Raw genomic sequence first — 16,593 nt, forward strand, 5'->3', positions numbered from 1 at the left:
AATAGCAGATTTTATACGACAACCAGCTCAGTGCCTAGACCAAGAAGAGGCTCCAAAACACTTCCTGAAGCCAAACCTGCACCAAAAAAATTCATGGTCACTGTCTGGTGGTCTGCTGCCCATCTGATTTACTAAAGCTTTCTGAATCCTGGCAAAGCCATTACATCTAAGAAATATGCCTAGCAAATTGACGAGATGCACTGAAAACTGAGATGCCTGCAGCTAGCAATGGTCAACAGAAAGAGGCTAATTCTTCGTGACAACACATGACTGGACTTTATACAACCACCACTTCAAAAGTTGAACAAACTGGGCTACGAAGTTTTGCCTCATCTGTCATATTCATCTGACCTTTCACCAACTGACGAGCACTTTTTCAAGCATCTCAACAATTTTTCTCAGGGAAAATGCTTCCATAACCAGCAGTACACAGAAAATGCTTTCCAAGAGTTCACTGAATCCCAAACACAGATTTTTATGCTACAGGAATATATAAACTTGTTTCTCATTGGCAAAAATGTGTTGATTGTAACAGTTCTTACTTAGATTAATAAAGATGTGTTTGAGCCTACTTATGATTTAAAATTCAGGATCCAAAACTGAAATTACTTTTGCACCAATCTAATATCTGTCTTAATAAGTACTGCAAATAACATGCTTGGTAATTCAATTGTTGTAACTAAATATCCCAGGTCTATTTTGGCCCAGCATTTTATTTATCAGACTCCAACCACATTTTTGAGATCAATATTTACATTGTAAATATACAGAACTAGCTTAAGATAGTATACAAAGGTAAATTTGAACAATTAGAGTATGGCTAGGACGTATCCACGAAAAATAAAATGAGACATTTTGAGTACCAAGAACACTTGAGTCTCAAAATTCTACTTTTCTTCAGTAAGTATTATAATTAGGAAAAAACTGAGTACTCCTTGTTCAATAAAAGAATACTAAAGTTAACTGATACATAACATGTGACTGTGTCTTTCACAGATACTAAAAACAAATGAGTATTAGCAATTCAAATCCAACAATATACTCTTAAAAAGATAATATATCACATTCAACTCAAAAACAAGGATGTACAACATTGGAAAAGCAATCCAAAATCCACACTGACAAAAAAATAAGAGAAAAAAAATAACACACTATAAATAAACATGGAAAACACTTGACAAAAATCAAATACCCATTCATGACAAAAAGCCTAAGTATATTAAGAACAGAAGAGAATTTCAAAACTCAAGTTGAAGGTACCTATGAAATACCCACAGCAACACAGTAAAAGACTGAACGCCTTCATCCTAAGGCTGTAAGCAAGGCCAAGTACCTACTCTCAGCAATTACACACAACACTGTGCTAGATCTGCTATCCTCTGCAACCAGTCAAAAAAAAAAAAAAAAAAAAGAAATAAAAGGTATAGTTATAAAGAAAATTATCTCCCAGAAATCAAATGCTTTTATTTGTAAGAGACATAAAAAAGAATCTTAAGTGTGCAGAAAAGAAAAAAACAGTCATTTGCAATAATATGTGGATTTAGCAAAGTCTAAATATATAAAAATGAGTAATATATCTATATCCTAGGAGTAAACAGTTAAAATATGTAAAAAAATAGTATCAGGAAAGTTAAAGACTGGGAGAAAATATTTTGCTAACCACATATCTGACAAATGACTGTGCTGTGCTATGCTTAGTCACTCAGTCATGTCTGACTCTTTGTGACCCCACAGACTACAGCCCGCCAGGCTCCTCTGTCCATGAGGATTCTCCAGGCAAGAATACTGGAGTCGTTGACATGACCTCCGTCCAGGGGATCTTCCCAACCCAGGGATCAAAGTCAGGTCTCCTGCCCTGCAGGCAGATTCTTTACTGTCTGAGCCACCAGGGAAGCCCAAATGACTAGCATCCAGCATATATAAAGAATTCTCAAAATTCAATGAGTAAAAAACAAACAAGCAAGCAATCCAATTAGAAAACGGGCAAAATACATGAACAGACATGTCATGGAAGAAGATATACAGAAGGCAAAGAAGCACAAGAAAAGAAGTTCAATATCATGAGCCATTAGGGAAATACAAATTAAAAAAATAAAATGAGAGGTAGTACACACCTATCAGAAAGGCTGGAATAAAAAATAGTGACATTAACACAAACAGGTGAAGAGGTGGAAAAACTAGATTGCTCATGCATTGCTGATAGTATAAAATGACACAGAGACTAGAAAAAAAGTACAGTTTTTTAGAAAATTAAACTTGTACTTACAGTATAATCCAGCAATTGCACTCTTAGGCATTTATACCAGAGAAATGAAAACTTATGTTCATACAAACACCAGCACATGAATGTTCATAGAAGCTTTATTCAAAATAAAACTGGAAACAACTCAGATGTCCTTTAATGAGTGAAGGGTTAAACAAAATGCGGTATATCCATGCCATGCAACACTTACTCAGCAATAAAAAGGTGCAAACTATTACTGATATATGCCAACAACTTGGATGAATCTCAAGAAAATTATGCTGAGTGGAAAAAACCCAATTCCAAAGGTTACATACTGCATGAATCCATTTATATAACATTTTTGAAATGACAAATTATAGAGATGGAGAACAGACTTGTGGTTTGCAGAGGCTAGGGAGAGGGTGAAATTTGGAAATGTATTTGTTTACATAAAAGTAGCACAATGGATCCTTACAATCGAACTGTTTTACATCCTCACTGCAATGGTCACAAAGACCCACACATGATAAAACTGCATAAAACTAAATACACACAAACAAATGAGTGCATATAAAACTGGTGAAATCCAAATAAGATCCACAGGTTGTATCAATATTGATTTCCTGGTAGTGATATTTATAATACTATAGTTATACAACACCTTACCAATGGGAGAAAATGGGGAAAGGGTACATAGGATCTCTCTGTATTATTTCCTAACAATTGTATTCATATCATAATCATCTCAAATTTTTACAAAATACATTTGTAAATAACAGCATTTACAATAACATCAAAAATACATAATTATTAAAGTATGCAAAGTCCTCTCCACTGAAAAACAAAATAACATCACTGAGAGAAATTAAAAACTTAAGTAAATGGTAAGAGAATCTACATTTATCAATGAGAAGACTCTGTATCATTAAAATGGCAATTTTAATGCCCCCAAACCTACAGATTCAATGCAATTCCAATAAGAATTCTAGAGGCTTTTTAAGAACAGAAATTGACAAGCTGATTCTAAAATTTACATAGAAATATAAAGAACCTAAATTAACTAAAACAATTTTTTTAAAAAAGACCACAGTTAAAACATCTGATGTATTTCAAAACTACTGTATTGAAGACATATAGTATTAGTATAAATATAGATCAATTAAACAAAATAAATTCCAGAAATAGGCTTACACAAATATAGTCATCTGATTTTTTACAGAGATGCCAGGATAATTCAAAGGAAAAAAGATTCTTTTAAGAAATGATGCTGGATCAACTGAATACCAACATGTGAAAAAATGAACATCAACTTTTACCTCACACTATATACAAAAATTAACTTGCAATGGATCACAGACCTACACGCACCAGTTAAAACTATACAATCTCTAGAAGAAAATCTATAGACAAAAACCTAGGACACAAAATACATGAAGCATAAGAGAAAAATCAATTCTTTAAATTTATAAAACTTTTGCTCTTCTAAAGCACTCTACAAAATCAAAAAAGGCAAACCACAGGACAGGAGAAATTATTTGCAACACAGCTGACAAAGGACTCTGATCTAAAATATATAAAGTACCCTGAGAATTCAATAAGAAGAAAACAATTATTAAAAGGGAAGGCAAGAGTTGAACAGACATTTCACAATAAAAAGACATAACTGGTGAAAGGCTTATCATATGATGATGATGACAATGTTCACACATCATTCGTCATGAGAGAAAAGCAAGGTAAAATATCACTGAGATACCCTTATATCAGAATGACTAAAATTTTGTGTAACTCTTAAAGGGTGAAAGACAGTGGTATCTTTTCAGGAGCATTTTTTTTCCCCTGGCATATAAACTTTGACCATAATTATTTCATAGGAAATCATTTTAACTGCTTTAAAATCATTCATTTTCAGCTATGATTCTAAGAATAAAATTAATGTGAGTATTAAAAAAAACAATGACTAAAATTTTAAAGACTAACAAGATCATGTGTTTGCAAATATATAAAGCAATTAAACTTCTCACACTATTGGTGGAACAGTAAAATGGGAATAGTCACTCTGGAAAACAGTTTTCAGTTTCTCAAAAAGCTAAACACCCACCTATTAAGCCACCTGTGAGGAAGTGTTAACACTGAGTTAACACTGTTTATTCTCTGTATTTCTCCAAGGGAATCATCACTGTCCCATGGCCAACACTTGGCAATGGAGTCTTTAGAGAGCTTTCTTTATGTTAGGTATTGATGATTCTGTTACATACTCCTACAACAACAGACCTTACCCACTAGCTGGTCCAACCACTTTGCAGAAACATCACGACTGACAATGTGAACCCAAGTTTCACCTGCTGCAGCTGGCTGCATGTCAGGATATACCTATGTGACCAGATCCCCATAAAAGTCTCAGATCCTGAGACTCAAATAAGCTTCCCTGGACAGAAATATTCCACACATACTCCTGTGTTTCACTGCCAGAGAGAAAGCACGGCCTGTGTGCTCAACAAGGCAAGACTAGGAGGCCTATGTCGTTACTCCCTAACCACGAATACATTTATTTTTCCTCCTGCTTACACTGTACTCCTTGTTGTAATAAATCTTAGCCATTATTGTAAACTGCTTTTGAGTCTTATGAGTCCTCCTGAAATCAAAGATATCATCACCTTAATCATCACAAACCTAGGTATGTACCCTCCCCCAAAAAAACAAAAACGTGTACCCACACACAGACTAGTACACAAATGTTCATAGTGGTTTTATTTGCATTGGTTGGAAACTGGAAACAACACCAAAATGCCCATCAACAAGTGAGTGAATTAAAAATCAGGATATATACAAACAATGGGATGCTAATCAGAAAAGGGAAAAAAAAAAAAGGAAAGACTATTAATATATATAAAAACATCAACAGAACTCAAAATCATTATGCTGAGGGAAAGAAGCCAGATACAAGAGTGTACCCAGTATGATCACATTTACATGAAATTCTAAAAAATGAAAACCAATCTATAATGACAGAAAGCATATCTGTGGTTGCATAGATTCAAGGCTGTAATGGGGGTCGGGGGGCAGGCGGGGTGTGGAATGCAGCAGAGATAAGGAAAGCCTTAGGGATGATGGAAAGTTTCTAAACCATGATTGTATTTTTCAACACTCACAGTTTCAGGTTCTGCCATTAAAGAACCTGATCTAAGATAGATACATTTGATAGCAGGAATTTGAGGAAGTTTCCTATGTCATGGATTTGACTTCTCTTACAAGAAAGTGAAGTCATTTGCTGGAGAGCAGAATTTATCACAAGTTTGAGGCTTTGAGGCGAATGGCAAAGGACTGAAAAAGACATAGGAAAAATGGAAGAACTATTTGACCAGAAAAAACAAGAAAATAATCTGGCTATGGAAGGTTCATTTGATGCTGGCAATCATGAAAGGGTACTGCTGTCAATAAACTCTCATTTAACTCCCTTTACCAGGAGGTGCTCACCTGCAGGGAAACATGGCTGCACTTGTACAGGACTGAGTTTGGACCGGGGCCAGGGATTGTGCTGGGTCTTTGTTGCTGTGAGGACTTCTCTCTAGTTGTGGTGAGCGGGGCCTACTCTAGCTGTGGTACACAGGCTTCTAATTGTGGTAGTGTCTCCTATTGCAGAGCATGGGCTCTAGGCACGTGGGTTTAGCAGTTGTGGCACATGGTCTCAGTAGCTGAAGCTCTCAGACTCTAGAGCACAGGCTCAGTAGTTACGGCATATGGGCTTAGTTGCTCCGCATCAAGTGAGATCTTTCTGGACCAGGGATTAAACCCATGTCTCCTGCACTGGCAGGCAGATTCTTTGCCACTGAGCATGAGAGATGCTCCAGGACTGAGTTTTGTCAGATAAATCCAACAAATGTATAAATGAGGAAAAGGAAGATGTGGTAGTCAGAATAATGGCCTCCAAAAACATCTCCCCCCTAATCCCCAGATCCTGTGAGTACATCACCTTATATGGTAAAAGGGAGCCTGCAGATATGTTTAAGAATTCTGAGATGAGGGTAGTTATTATGGATTATTGAGGGAGGCCCAATGTAATCCCAAGTGAAAGTCGCTCAGTTGTGTCCGACTCTCTGCGACTCCATGGACTATACAGTCCATGGATTTCTCCAGGCCAGAATACTGGAGTGGGTAGCCTTTCCCTTCTCCAGGTGATCTTCCCAACCCAAAGATTGAACCCAGGTCTCCCATACTGCAGGCATATTCTTTACCAGCTGCGCCACCAGGGAAGCCCATGTAATCCCAACAGTTTATATAAATGGGAGAAGGTGGCAAGACAGTTGGAGAAAGAAATATAACCACAGGAAAGGGTCAGAATAGTGTAGCATGAGAAGACTCAACCAACAATTACTGGCTGTGAAGATGGAAGGAAGCAGAACCCAAGGAATGCAGGCTCTAGAAGCTGGAAAAGGCAAGGAAAGGAATTCTCTCCTAGAGCCTCCAGAAAGAGTACAGTCTTGCCGACACTTTGATGGTAGCCAAGTGAGACCAGCCACCTGAGACTTTAGACTTCCAGAAATGTAAGATAATTTGTGCTGTTTTAAGCCAAATATAAAATATAAAGTTTGTTATAGCAGCTATAAAGAACTAATACAGTAGATGAAGCAAGAGTTTTTCTAAAAATACTGTGGTATCTATACCAGATAAGAAGGAAAGTAAACGAAGGCGATGGCTAATGGAGAAATGGAGGGGCCAATGAGAGCAATAACGAAGATGAATTAGTACAGCTGCTGCTGCTGCTAAGTCGCTTCAGTCGTGTCCGACTCTGTGAGACCCCAGAGATGGCAGTCCACCAGGCTCCCCGTCCCTGGGATTCTCCAGGCAAGAACACTGGAGTGGGCTGCCATTTCCTTCTCCAATGCATGAAAGTGGAAAGTGAAAGTGAAGTCGCTCAGTCAGGTCCGACTCCTAGCGCTAAATGGCACTTAAAAATAATTTTTATAAAATGAAGGTGGATGAAAAAATAGTCCAGAAATAGTAACAGAGGACAGAGACTAACACCACCACTTTATACACTCATCATGAACAGGAAATGTTTCCTACTCATCTTTGCATCCCAAATATCTTTGCATCCTACAAATCTTTGCACAAGGTCTGCACAGAGTCAGTAATTAAAGTCTAAGGAATAACTGAATGAAGTTTTTTTTAATATCGTTCTTATCACAAGCTGCTCCTAAAAAGTAGATAGAAAACCTAAAGGCCAACAGAAGAAAGATAAATTATTAAGGGAACAAAGCTAGTCAGAGACAGAATTTAAAGAGAAGAAAGACTTTGACTTTTTATCTCTTCCTAGATACCACATGCCACCACTTTTAGGAAAATCAACAAATGAAACCTTAAAAAGGATTTTAATAGATTTTCAATATTCCTATATTCAGATTCTGCACATAGCATGAAAAAGTGGAAAAGGGGTAGAGACTGTAAATCTGAATGACTGTGTATAAATATTTGTTCAAGGTTTCCACACATTAAGATAGTAAGAATAATCTCCACTTACTTCCCTCTTCTGTCCCCAAAACAAAAGTAATAAGATGTGATACAGTGAACATATATTATTTATCTGCCCACACAGTAACATTTTCCTGAGGGCAACCACATTCCACATAGGCTGTTCATCAGGGTGCTCACCCACCGTCCATTACAAAAGTAACTCAGAATCTAACCAATCGAAGCACCCCATTTTCAAGATCACAGTGAACAATGCAGGCCAATTAAAAACCCCATCCAAGATTTTCTGCCACAACTAGTAGAAGAAATTGCCTTTTGCCTAAAGAAAATAAAGTTGGAGCTGCCAGCAGCCTTAGTCCTCAGCCACAGGCAATAAACCCACACTCAGAGCAAAAGAGAAGCAAGAAGATTCAATGATATTATTATAATCCCTGGGTCCAAAGGATCAATTCCATCCCCTATCCTTTTATTTTTGGTTTACTACTTCAAAGTAGATTTCTTCCAGCTACAGGAGCAAGAACACTCATTAAAAAGGTCAGGAAACAACTGTCTATAGAACTTAAATATGCTATACAACCCAAGCTAAGTAACTGTTTCTATAACCAAAAGTAGAGCTCCTCAGAAATCATAGTTAGGATTTCTCTCTTCCTCCTGTCCATTATAACAGAGACTCTCTTATAGAAAGTGAAATGTTTAAGAAAAAACTAGGTGGATTTTATAGAGAAGATATCTGCATTAAATAGGGAAAAGGATCCTTGATCTCTTAAGGTACCACCAAGTTCAAATATTCTCTATTACCTTTTCTTTTGTACAGCCACCAACAGTCAAAAAAAGTTCAGAACAATATACACGCACCAATACACTCTCTAATTCATAATGTACGCATAGGTATACGACAAACTTGAAACCAAGTCCCAACTCACAAGCCAATTTCAGTCAGTTTCTAGCACGTGTAGTCAGAATGAAAACGAGAAGAGAAACAGATATCCTCCCCCAAAGGACTAATCAAAGGTAACAGGAATAAATAATAAATAATTTTCAGATTCCAAATAATAACTTGCAGGTCTCCGGTCAAAAACATCAAAAAGATAAAATTAAACAGTGTGATCAAATGATAAGGGGCTTTAAATATTACTTTAGTGCACAGAAATGATTATATGCATATCTTATTGTTTTTATTAAAGTAGTTGATGTACAACATTGTATAAGTTTCAGGTGAACAACAGTGATTCACAATTTCTAAACGTTACATTCCATTTACAGTTATTATCAAATATTGGCTGTATTCCCTGTGGTGTACTATATGTCCTTATAGCTTATCTATTTTATACATAGTAGTTTGTACCTCTCACCTTTCTAGCCTTTGTATTTTTATTCAAATTACTGTATGAAAAAGTCCTTATTCCTTATAAATTACTAAGTTTTACCTTGCTTCTTGTCTTCACTTTTGATTTGCTCTTCTGTTTTCTTTTCAACTTCTTCTTATTTAAAATTTTCTTATTCCTAAAAATTAAAAAAAATGGAATAAAAGAATGATGGAAGTTCATATTTAGACTATATAAAGCTACTAAAAACAGGTACTCCCAAAATTACAAAACAATATATACTCTAGGTGTACATACAAGATACTAACATACAACAGAGCTATTGACAAGACAGCACAATACTGGATAGCTAAGAAATATACATTATATTTTAAAATGTGAATTCTGAAAATACTTTTCTAAAATTAAAAAATGTAAAAAGGCATCAAATGAAATTGTTAACACTTTATTCCACAGCAGGGCTGCTAATAAATATTAGTTATGTTTCCTTCCCAGAAAAATCTGCTCTTTGTAATAGTGAGGACTACAATGCAATAAAGCCCAGGAGTCCATTTTTACTAAATTACTCTAAGAAAACCCCAGCTCACACACTCCTCATATGCAGCAGCCAGTTTTTCATTACCCACAGCCCTAAGATCAAATTATCCTTTAAGCAAAAGAAAGTCCCTTAAAGACTTTGAGGAAAAAAAAAAAAAAAAAATTTAATTTGGCAAAGAATAAGAATTATAGTGGAAGAAATAAGAATCAAGGAACATGTTTTATTTTCATCTCATTTAATATTTTTCATGTCTACCATGTTGAAGTGTATACTGCCAGGTACTAAAGACAAGATGAAAAAGACAGTTCTCGTCCTCAAGGAACTCTGAGACTTGAGTGAAAATCATAGTTTAATGATCCAACAGAAGGATGCTACTGCTACAACAAAGACAAAAGATGAAGAGGAGGAGGAGATGAGGAGGAGGAGGAGGAGACCCTAGATGCTACAGAGGTCAGGTCCTTAACACTTGGTAACGAACGCAATGGAAGCTGTGACCAGAACAAAAACTGTAAGGCTAGGTCACCTGGAGGTAGGAATGTCCTTCACAAAACAGGGAAATCAAGGGGAAGAATTAGTTTGCAAAAGGAAAAAATAAGTTTGCTTTTGAAATGTTTGAATTCAAGATACATTTAGTCAACAAAATACACATGAACAAGCATATGAAAACTTAACGCTTCAGCTTCATACTTTAACCACAAAATCTTATTACATATCATAAATAGTTCTTAAATCTATCTACATCAGCTCTTTGCATTTGCATCAGGAATTTATGCAAATCCGTACCTCATATAGGAATTCAGTCAACTTAAAAAAACAAACGTTTTTTGTTTTGTTGAAAACCAAATGAATAGGTAATTCTCCCACTACAAACTCTATCAATATGTTCTCAGTTCTTTCCCATAAAGACCAAAAGCACTGACCTGGTTTAAAAGATTCTCTACCAAGACCTGACTCTCCTTATTTTGCATCCTTTTCCAACTTGTTCATCATATTCCAGCCACAAGGACTATTCTTTCAGCTGTTTGAATCTGCTAGGCTCCTTAGGGCTCTCATGAAGTCTTCCTGGAATGTTATCCCACATCTCTTGCTAAATAACTCCTATTCATCTCTGAGGCACCAGTGTAAGAGTCACTTACTCAGAAAAGTCCCAGACTGGGCTAGTTTCCCTAACATGGATTTTCATTTCATCTTATACGTGTGTCTCATCACATAACCTACAACTGCAATTACGCTTAGAGTTATCTGTTTAGTGCTGCACTCGCACCAAGAAGTAAGCTTCAAGGGTTCAGAGGCCACATCGTTCTTGCTCACTGCTTCAACCTCTTTGCTCAGAAAAGTGTCTGAGATAAAGGACTCAAACTACTTTGAGAGAAAGTGGGAGGAAGGAGAGAGGCCAGGGAGAAAAGAATTTCAGAGCTATAGTTACCAGCCTTAGAGTAAAGTAAGGGGAGGGTCAAGGATGGACTCATCGATACATTTAAAGGATATCTAGCCAGAAACTTCCTTTAAGGAATTATGCACAGGATTATTTTCCTCAGATTTTCATGCAAAGAAAGTAATGGAAATCATGTATGCACATGGGATTTCCCCACCACAGTATAAATGCTACAAAAGACAAGGGAAAGAGAGTAATAGTATCAAGCGTGACACACGGATAGATATACCTGCTCACACAATCTACTCGACTATGAGCAAAAAATACCTATTTCAACATTTTCCCTCTTAACACCTGCATCAGTCTCTGACACATCATGGATGTTCAAGATACCAGATGAATAAACAAGGTGATGAAAAGTTAATGAGTATTTTTCATGTGTGGTTTAGAAAATCAACTTTCCTTTATACTTAAGTTTATGTAAGTGAAATCAGTTATTTGACCAAAAGAAATAAGTAAATACTAAAAGGTTAACCCCTTTTATACAATTTAGAAAAGCATCAAGGTTCATTCAAAAACCAATCATTATAGAAACAGAATATGTATATGTGTGTGTGTGTGTGTGTGTGTGTGTGTGTGTGTGTGTGTGTGAAGTCACTCAGTCGGGTCCAACTCTTTGCGACCCCATGAACTGTAGCCTACCAGGCTCCTCCGTCCATGGGATTTTCCAGGCAAGAGTACTGAAGTGGTTTGCCATTTCCTTCTCCAGAGGATCTTCCCCACCCAGGGATCAAACCCGGGTCTCCCACATTATAGGCAGACAGGAAGTGGTGGTGATCCAAATTAAGATGGATTTCCTGAAGCCTACTTAACACGGACTTAAATTTTCCAAAGCATACACCAACACTTTTGTCTGTTTTGTATAATGGACTTCCTTAAAGTTCAAATGACTTGATATGTTTTCCTAAAATATTTGTATGCATTTGGCATCTAATTAGTTATAACAATTTTAATGAATCTGGACCCACCAATTCTGAATATACACATCATCTGACACTTTCCCCAAGTCCCCACAAATTGATTTTATCGTGTTTTTTGTTGATGTGTCTTGTTATAGAAGTAGAGGGTTGCCCAAAAAACCTAGTAAAAAGCCAAAAATTATAGGTAGGAATTCTGTGTTCAACTTAGAAAATAAAAATGCTATTTATTAGTAATACAACATCCTACTATATGACTGCATTTCAGAACTAAGCATAAACTTTTCATGCTATCTAAGGATGGATAGACAAAAGAAAAATTCTAGAAAAAAGCCTTACACATTAACATTTCACCATGGAATTTTTGACGATTTAGGACTTTAAATCTTAAATCAATAAGAGCTTAATGAAGAATGTCTGGAATTGGTCCTGTAAGATTTTTAGTCTTCTTACAAAAAGAAGAACCTCATACCCATGAGATTTGGAAGAATTATGGGTGGTAATGAAAGGCAATCGTTATTAACATGCTTTAAATATTTATTTTAAAATATTTACTTTAAAGATTCTAAACAAAAAATTCTCTTAATAGCTACCAGTTCAGTAAAACCAAATACTTCTGCAACAAGAACAAATAAATTTTGCAAGTTGTTCCACATTACATATCATTAGTTTCTATATCCATTTAACACTAAGTCTATTTTCTAACAAAACAAAAATCAGCCATAAAACTTCACTAACTCTAAATCTGTTTCTCTGTTTGCAAAATAAAAGGTTGAAGGAGATTATCTCTGAAGTTCCTTCGAACTCTAAAATGCTAGTATTTAAATAAGCCAAAATTCAAAGAACATATGGAATAAGAGGGTTTCAATCATTTGTTCAATTTCCCTTAGAAATGAGAAATGAAAAATTCCCAAGTCTATGGTCTGAGACATGAATAAGCAAATTTTTTTTGTAAAGGGCCAGACAGCAAATATTTTATGTCTTGTGGGCCATAAGATCTCTGTTACAACTGCTCATCATCTGCTAACATGAAAGAGTCACAGACAACACAGTAACAGATTAGGGTGGCCGTGCTGCTAGTGGTAAAGAAGCTGCCTGCCAATGCAGGAGACGCCGGAGACACGGGTTCGATCCCTGGGTCAGGAAGATCCCCTGGAGGAGAAAATGGCAACCCACACCAGTATTCTGGCCTGGGAAATCCCATGGACAGAGGAGCCTGGTGGGCTACAGTTCATGGGGTCACAAAGAGTGACCTGACTTAGCGACTGAGCATTACAATCTAATTGTGATTTCTGAATACTGAAATTTGAATTTCATACAATTTTCATGGGTCACAAGACATTTTTCTCCTTTGACTGATTGACTGATGTGTATCTATTCATTTTAAAATGTAAAAACCAGTCTTATCTCACAAGGCATACAGAAAAGGAACTGAGCTGCATTTGGTCTGTGGCCCATAGTTTGTTGACCCTGGCCTAGAGTATATTTTGATAAACAGTCTCATATCAGAAGAAAAAATATAACTATTAGCATGCAACACAGATAAAACTGTTCAAAACATCACTATGCTTATACAAATAAACACTCTGAAAATTATCTGCCTTTTCTTTCTGCAAAGACAAACTCCTGACTTTCACTTCTATTTTACTAAAGAAAGATACCAGATAGGAACAAGTCATCACTTTTCCTTCAAACACTGGACTAATACAAGAAAGGTCTGGAAGCAACAGGGGAACTAGATGAATCCAGATATGGACGAGCACTTCCCAGAAGAGCTTCGATCACTGGCATCTTCCTGCATGAGGGCATTTGCAGAGTGTGGGTATAAGTGAGGACTGAGTTCACTGCTGCTGCTGCTACTGCTGCTGCTAAGTCACTTCAGTCATGTCCGACTCTGTGCGACCCCAGAGACGGCAGCCCACCAGGCTTCCCTGTCCCTGGGATTCTCCAGGCAAGAACACTGGAGTGGGTTGCCATTTCCTCCTCCAACGCATGAAAGTGAAAAGTGAAAGTGAAGTCGCTCAGTCATGTCCGACTCTTCTCGACCCCATGGACTGCAGCCTACCAGGCTCCTCTGTCCATGGGATTTTCCAGGCAAGAGTACTAGAGTGGGGTGCCATTGCCTTCTCCGTCCAAAACTATGGTGCCATCCAAAGAAGCAAAATAATGTGACAGTCAAGAAAAAAACAGTCAGTCAGGTAGACTCAAGACAACCCAGACACTGGGAAGCAAGGACTTGACCTCGATGCAAAGATGAACAAAATGGATGAAATGATGTAATTTTCAACATTCAAAGAAAAAGCCAAGCGGATTTCCTGGAACAGAAAACTCAATACCTGAAATTAAGAACTTGTCAGAAGACTCTAAGAGCAGAACAGAGCAGAGGAAAAGAGAATTCACTGACTTGAAGAAAAGCCAAGAAAAAATATCATCCAAACTCAAGCACAGAGAAAAGAATGTAATGAACAAAAGAGTATGAAACATGTGAGACATAGCCAAATTGTCTCATATTCATGTAACTGCAATCTCAGAAAAAGAGAGAAAATAAAGAATGGAACAAAAGCAATATGTGAGGAAATAACTGATGATACTTTTACAAAAGTAAGGAATTAAATCAACCTAGAGATTCAAGAAATTCAGGGAATTCTAAGAAGGAAAACACAAAAAGAAAACCACACGTAGACATACCAACTGCCTGGCACAGTCAAACCGATGAGATAAAGGATATAGAGAAAATGTCAAAAGTAGCCGGGGGGCGGGGAAACATTTGAAGACTGACAGGTTCCATTTTTTGTGCGCTGAAAAGCGCTGGGGGGTAGGGGGAGGATGGGAGGGTTAGCAACCTAGAATTATATACCTATCAAATATATCCTTTAAAAATGAACACAAAAATAGGGCTTATCTCTAGTGGCCCAGGGGTTAAGAATCCACTTTGCAATGCAGGGCACACAGGTTTGATCCCTGGTCCTGGAAAATCCCACATGCCATGAAGCAATTGAATCTGAGCGCCACAAATACTAACCAAGGCTCTAGAGTCCCAAGAGCCGCACTTACTGAGCCCTTGTGTGGCAGCTACTGAAGCCCATATGCCCTGGAGCCTGTGCGCCACGACAAGAGAAGTCACCACAACGAGAAGTTCTCGCACAGCAACTAGAGAATAGGCCCTGTTTGCTGCCTTTAGAGAAAAGACAGCAATGAAGACCCAGCACAGCCAATAAACAAATATTTTATATAATGAAGAAAAAATAGAGATGATTTCAGATCCACAGAAGCTGACATAATTTCCCATCAATACACCAATACTATAAGAAGTATGAAAGAAAAGACTTCCTTTAAAAATTGCAACGTCAAAAAAAATAAAAATAAAAATTGCAACGTCAAAATTTTAAATAAAAGAACATAGACTAAAAGGATTGCAGAATATATATCCTGCACACACTCACTGGCCTCTCCAAAAAAGCTGGTGTGGCTATATGCTACTGCTAAGTCGCTTCAGACGTGTCCGACTCCTAGTGACCCCATGGACTGCAGCCTACCAGGCTCCTCCGTTCATGGGATTTTCCAGGCAAGAGTACTGGAGTGAAGTGCCATTGCCTTCTCTGTGGCTATATACTTGATGAAGTAATTTTTAAGGCTAGAAGTGCTATCAGAGATGAGCAGAACATTTCACAATGTTGCAAGGGTCCATTCAGTAGGAAGACACAAAAATCCTAAAAGTGAATGTGTATAATAGCAACAGCATAGCTTCAATATATAGAAAGCAAAACTGAGAGAAGTTAAAAGAAGAAAAGACAAACCCACAGTTACAAGATCAGAATTTAACATCTCTATGTAACTGATAGAATAAGCAGAGGACAAAACAGTATGCAAGTAGGAGGATGTAAAACCATGATTAATCAACTTGACCTAATTAACAGACATAGAAAATCACATCCAACAACTGCAGAATGCGTATTCTTTTTTAACGAAGATAACCTATTTTCCAAAATAGATGATATGCTGGGCCATAGACCAAGCCTCAACAAATTTTTAAGGACAACGATCACAAAAAAATTAAACTATAAAACAACAACAGAAAGAAAACTATGAAATTCTCAAATATTTGGAAATCTAAAAAACAGATTTCTAAATAACCTACGGATCAAAGAGGCCTTACATATATATAATGGATACATATATATATATATATATATATATATATATATATATATATATATGTAAGGCCTCCATCTATAATGGAGGCCTTAAAATGGAAATTAGAAAATATCTTCAATGGAATAAAAATGAAACATGACATATCAAAACTTGGGGAATGCCACTAAAGAAGGACTTTGAGGAAACACATAGTTTTTTGCATACAAATGTATTTGATGTAAAAAGAAACTCTGAAAGTAAATGATGTAGGTTTACAACTTAAGAAATTAGAAAGAAGAGAGGCAATTTAGTATAAAGAATGTAGGAGAGAAATTAAAATAAGAGCAGATATCAGTGAAACAGAACGAGGAAATGAAGGAGTCAAAACTGGTTCTCTGAATAGATTAATAAACCTAATAAACTTCTAGCAAGATTGGTCAGAAAAAAATAAAACCACAAATAACCCACGTGAGAAATAAATAAGGAAGGGGACATTACTACACACACTGCCTCTAAATTTCACAACTTAGGTAAAAGGACAAAATAACTTC

At 36.7% G+C, this 16,593-nt stretch overlaps 1 protein-coding gene across 1 annotated transcript in view; it reads right to left on the reverse strand.

The window, feature by feature from the left end:
* The window catches only part of MYCBP2 (MYC binding protein 2), a 270,674-nt gene that overhangs the window by 225,469 nt on the left and 28,612 nt on the right, over positions 1-16,593 (reverse strand). The window contains 1 exon segment of the mRNA NM_001192817.3: positions 9,121-9,196. Within this exon segment, the coding sequence (NP_001179746.2) occupies positions 9,121-9,196 (76 nt within the window).

Source organism: Bos taurus, chromosome 12 (genome assembly GCF_002263795.3).
Source record: "Bos taurus isolate L1 Dominette 01449 registration number 42190680 breed Hereford chromosome 12, ARS-UCD2.0, whole genome shotgun sequence".
Taxonomy (NCBI): Eukaryota; Metazoa; Chordata; class Mammalia; order Artiodactyla; family Bovidae; genus Bos; species Bos taurus.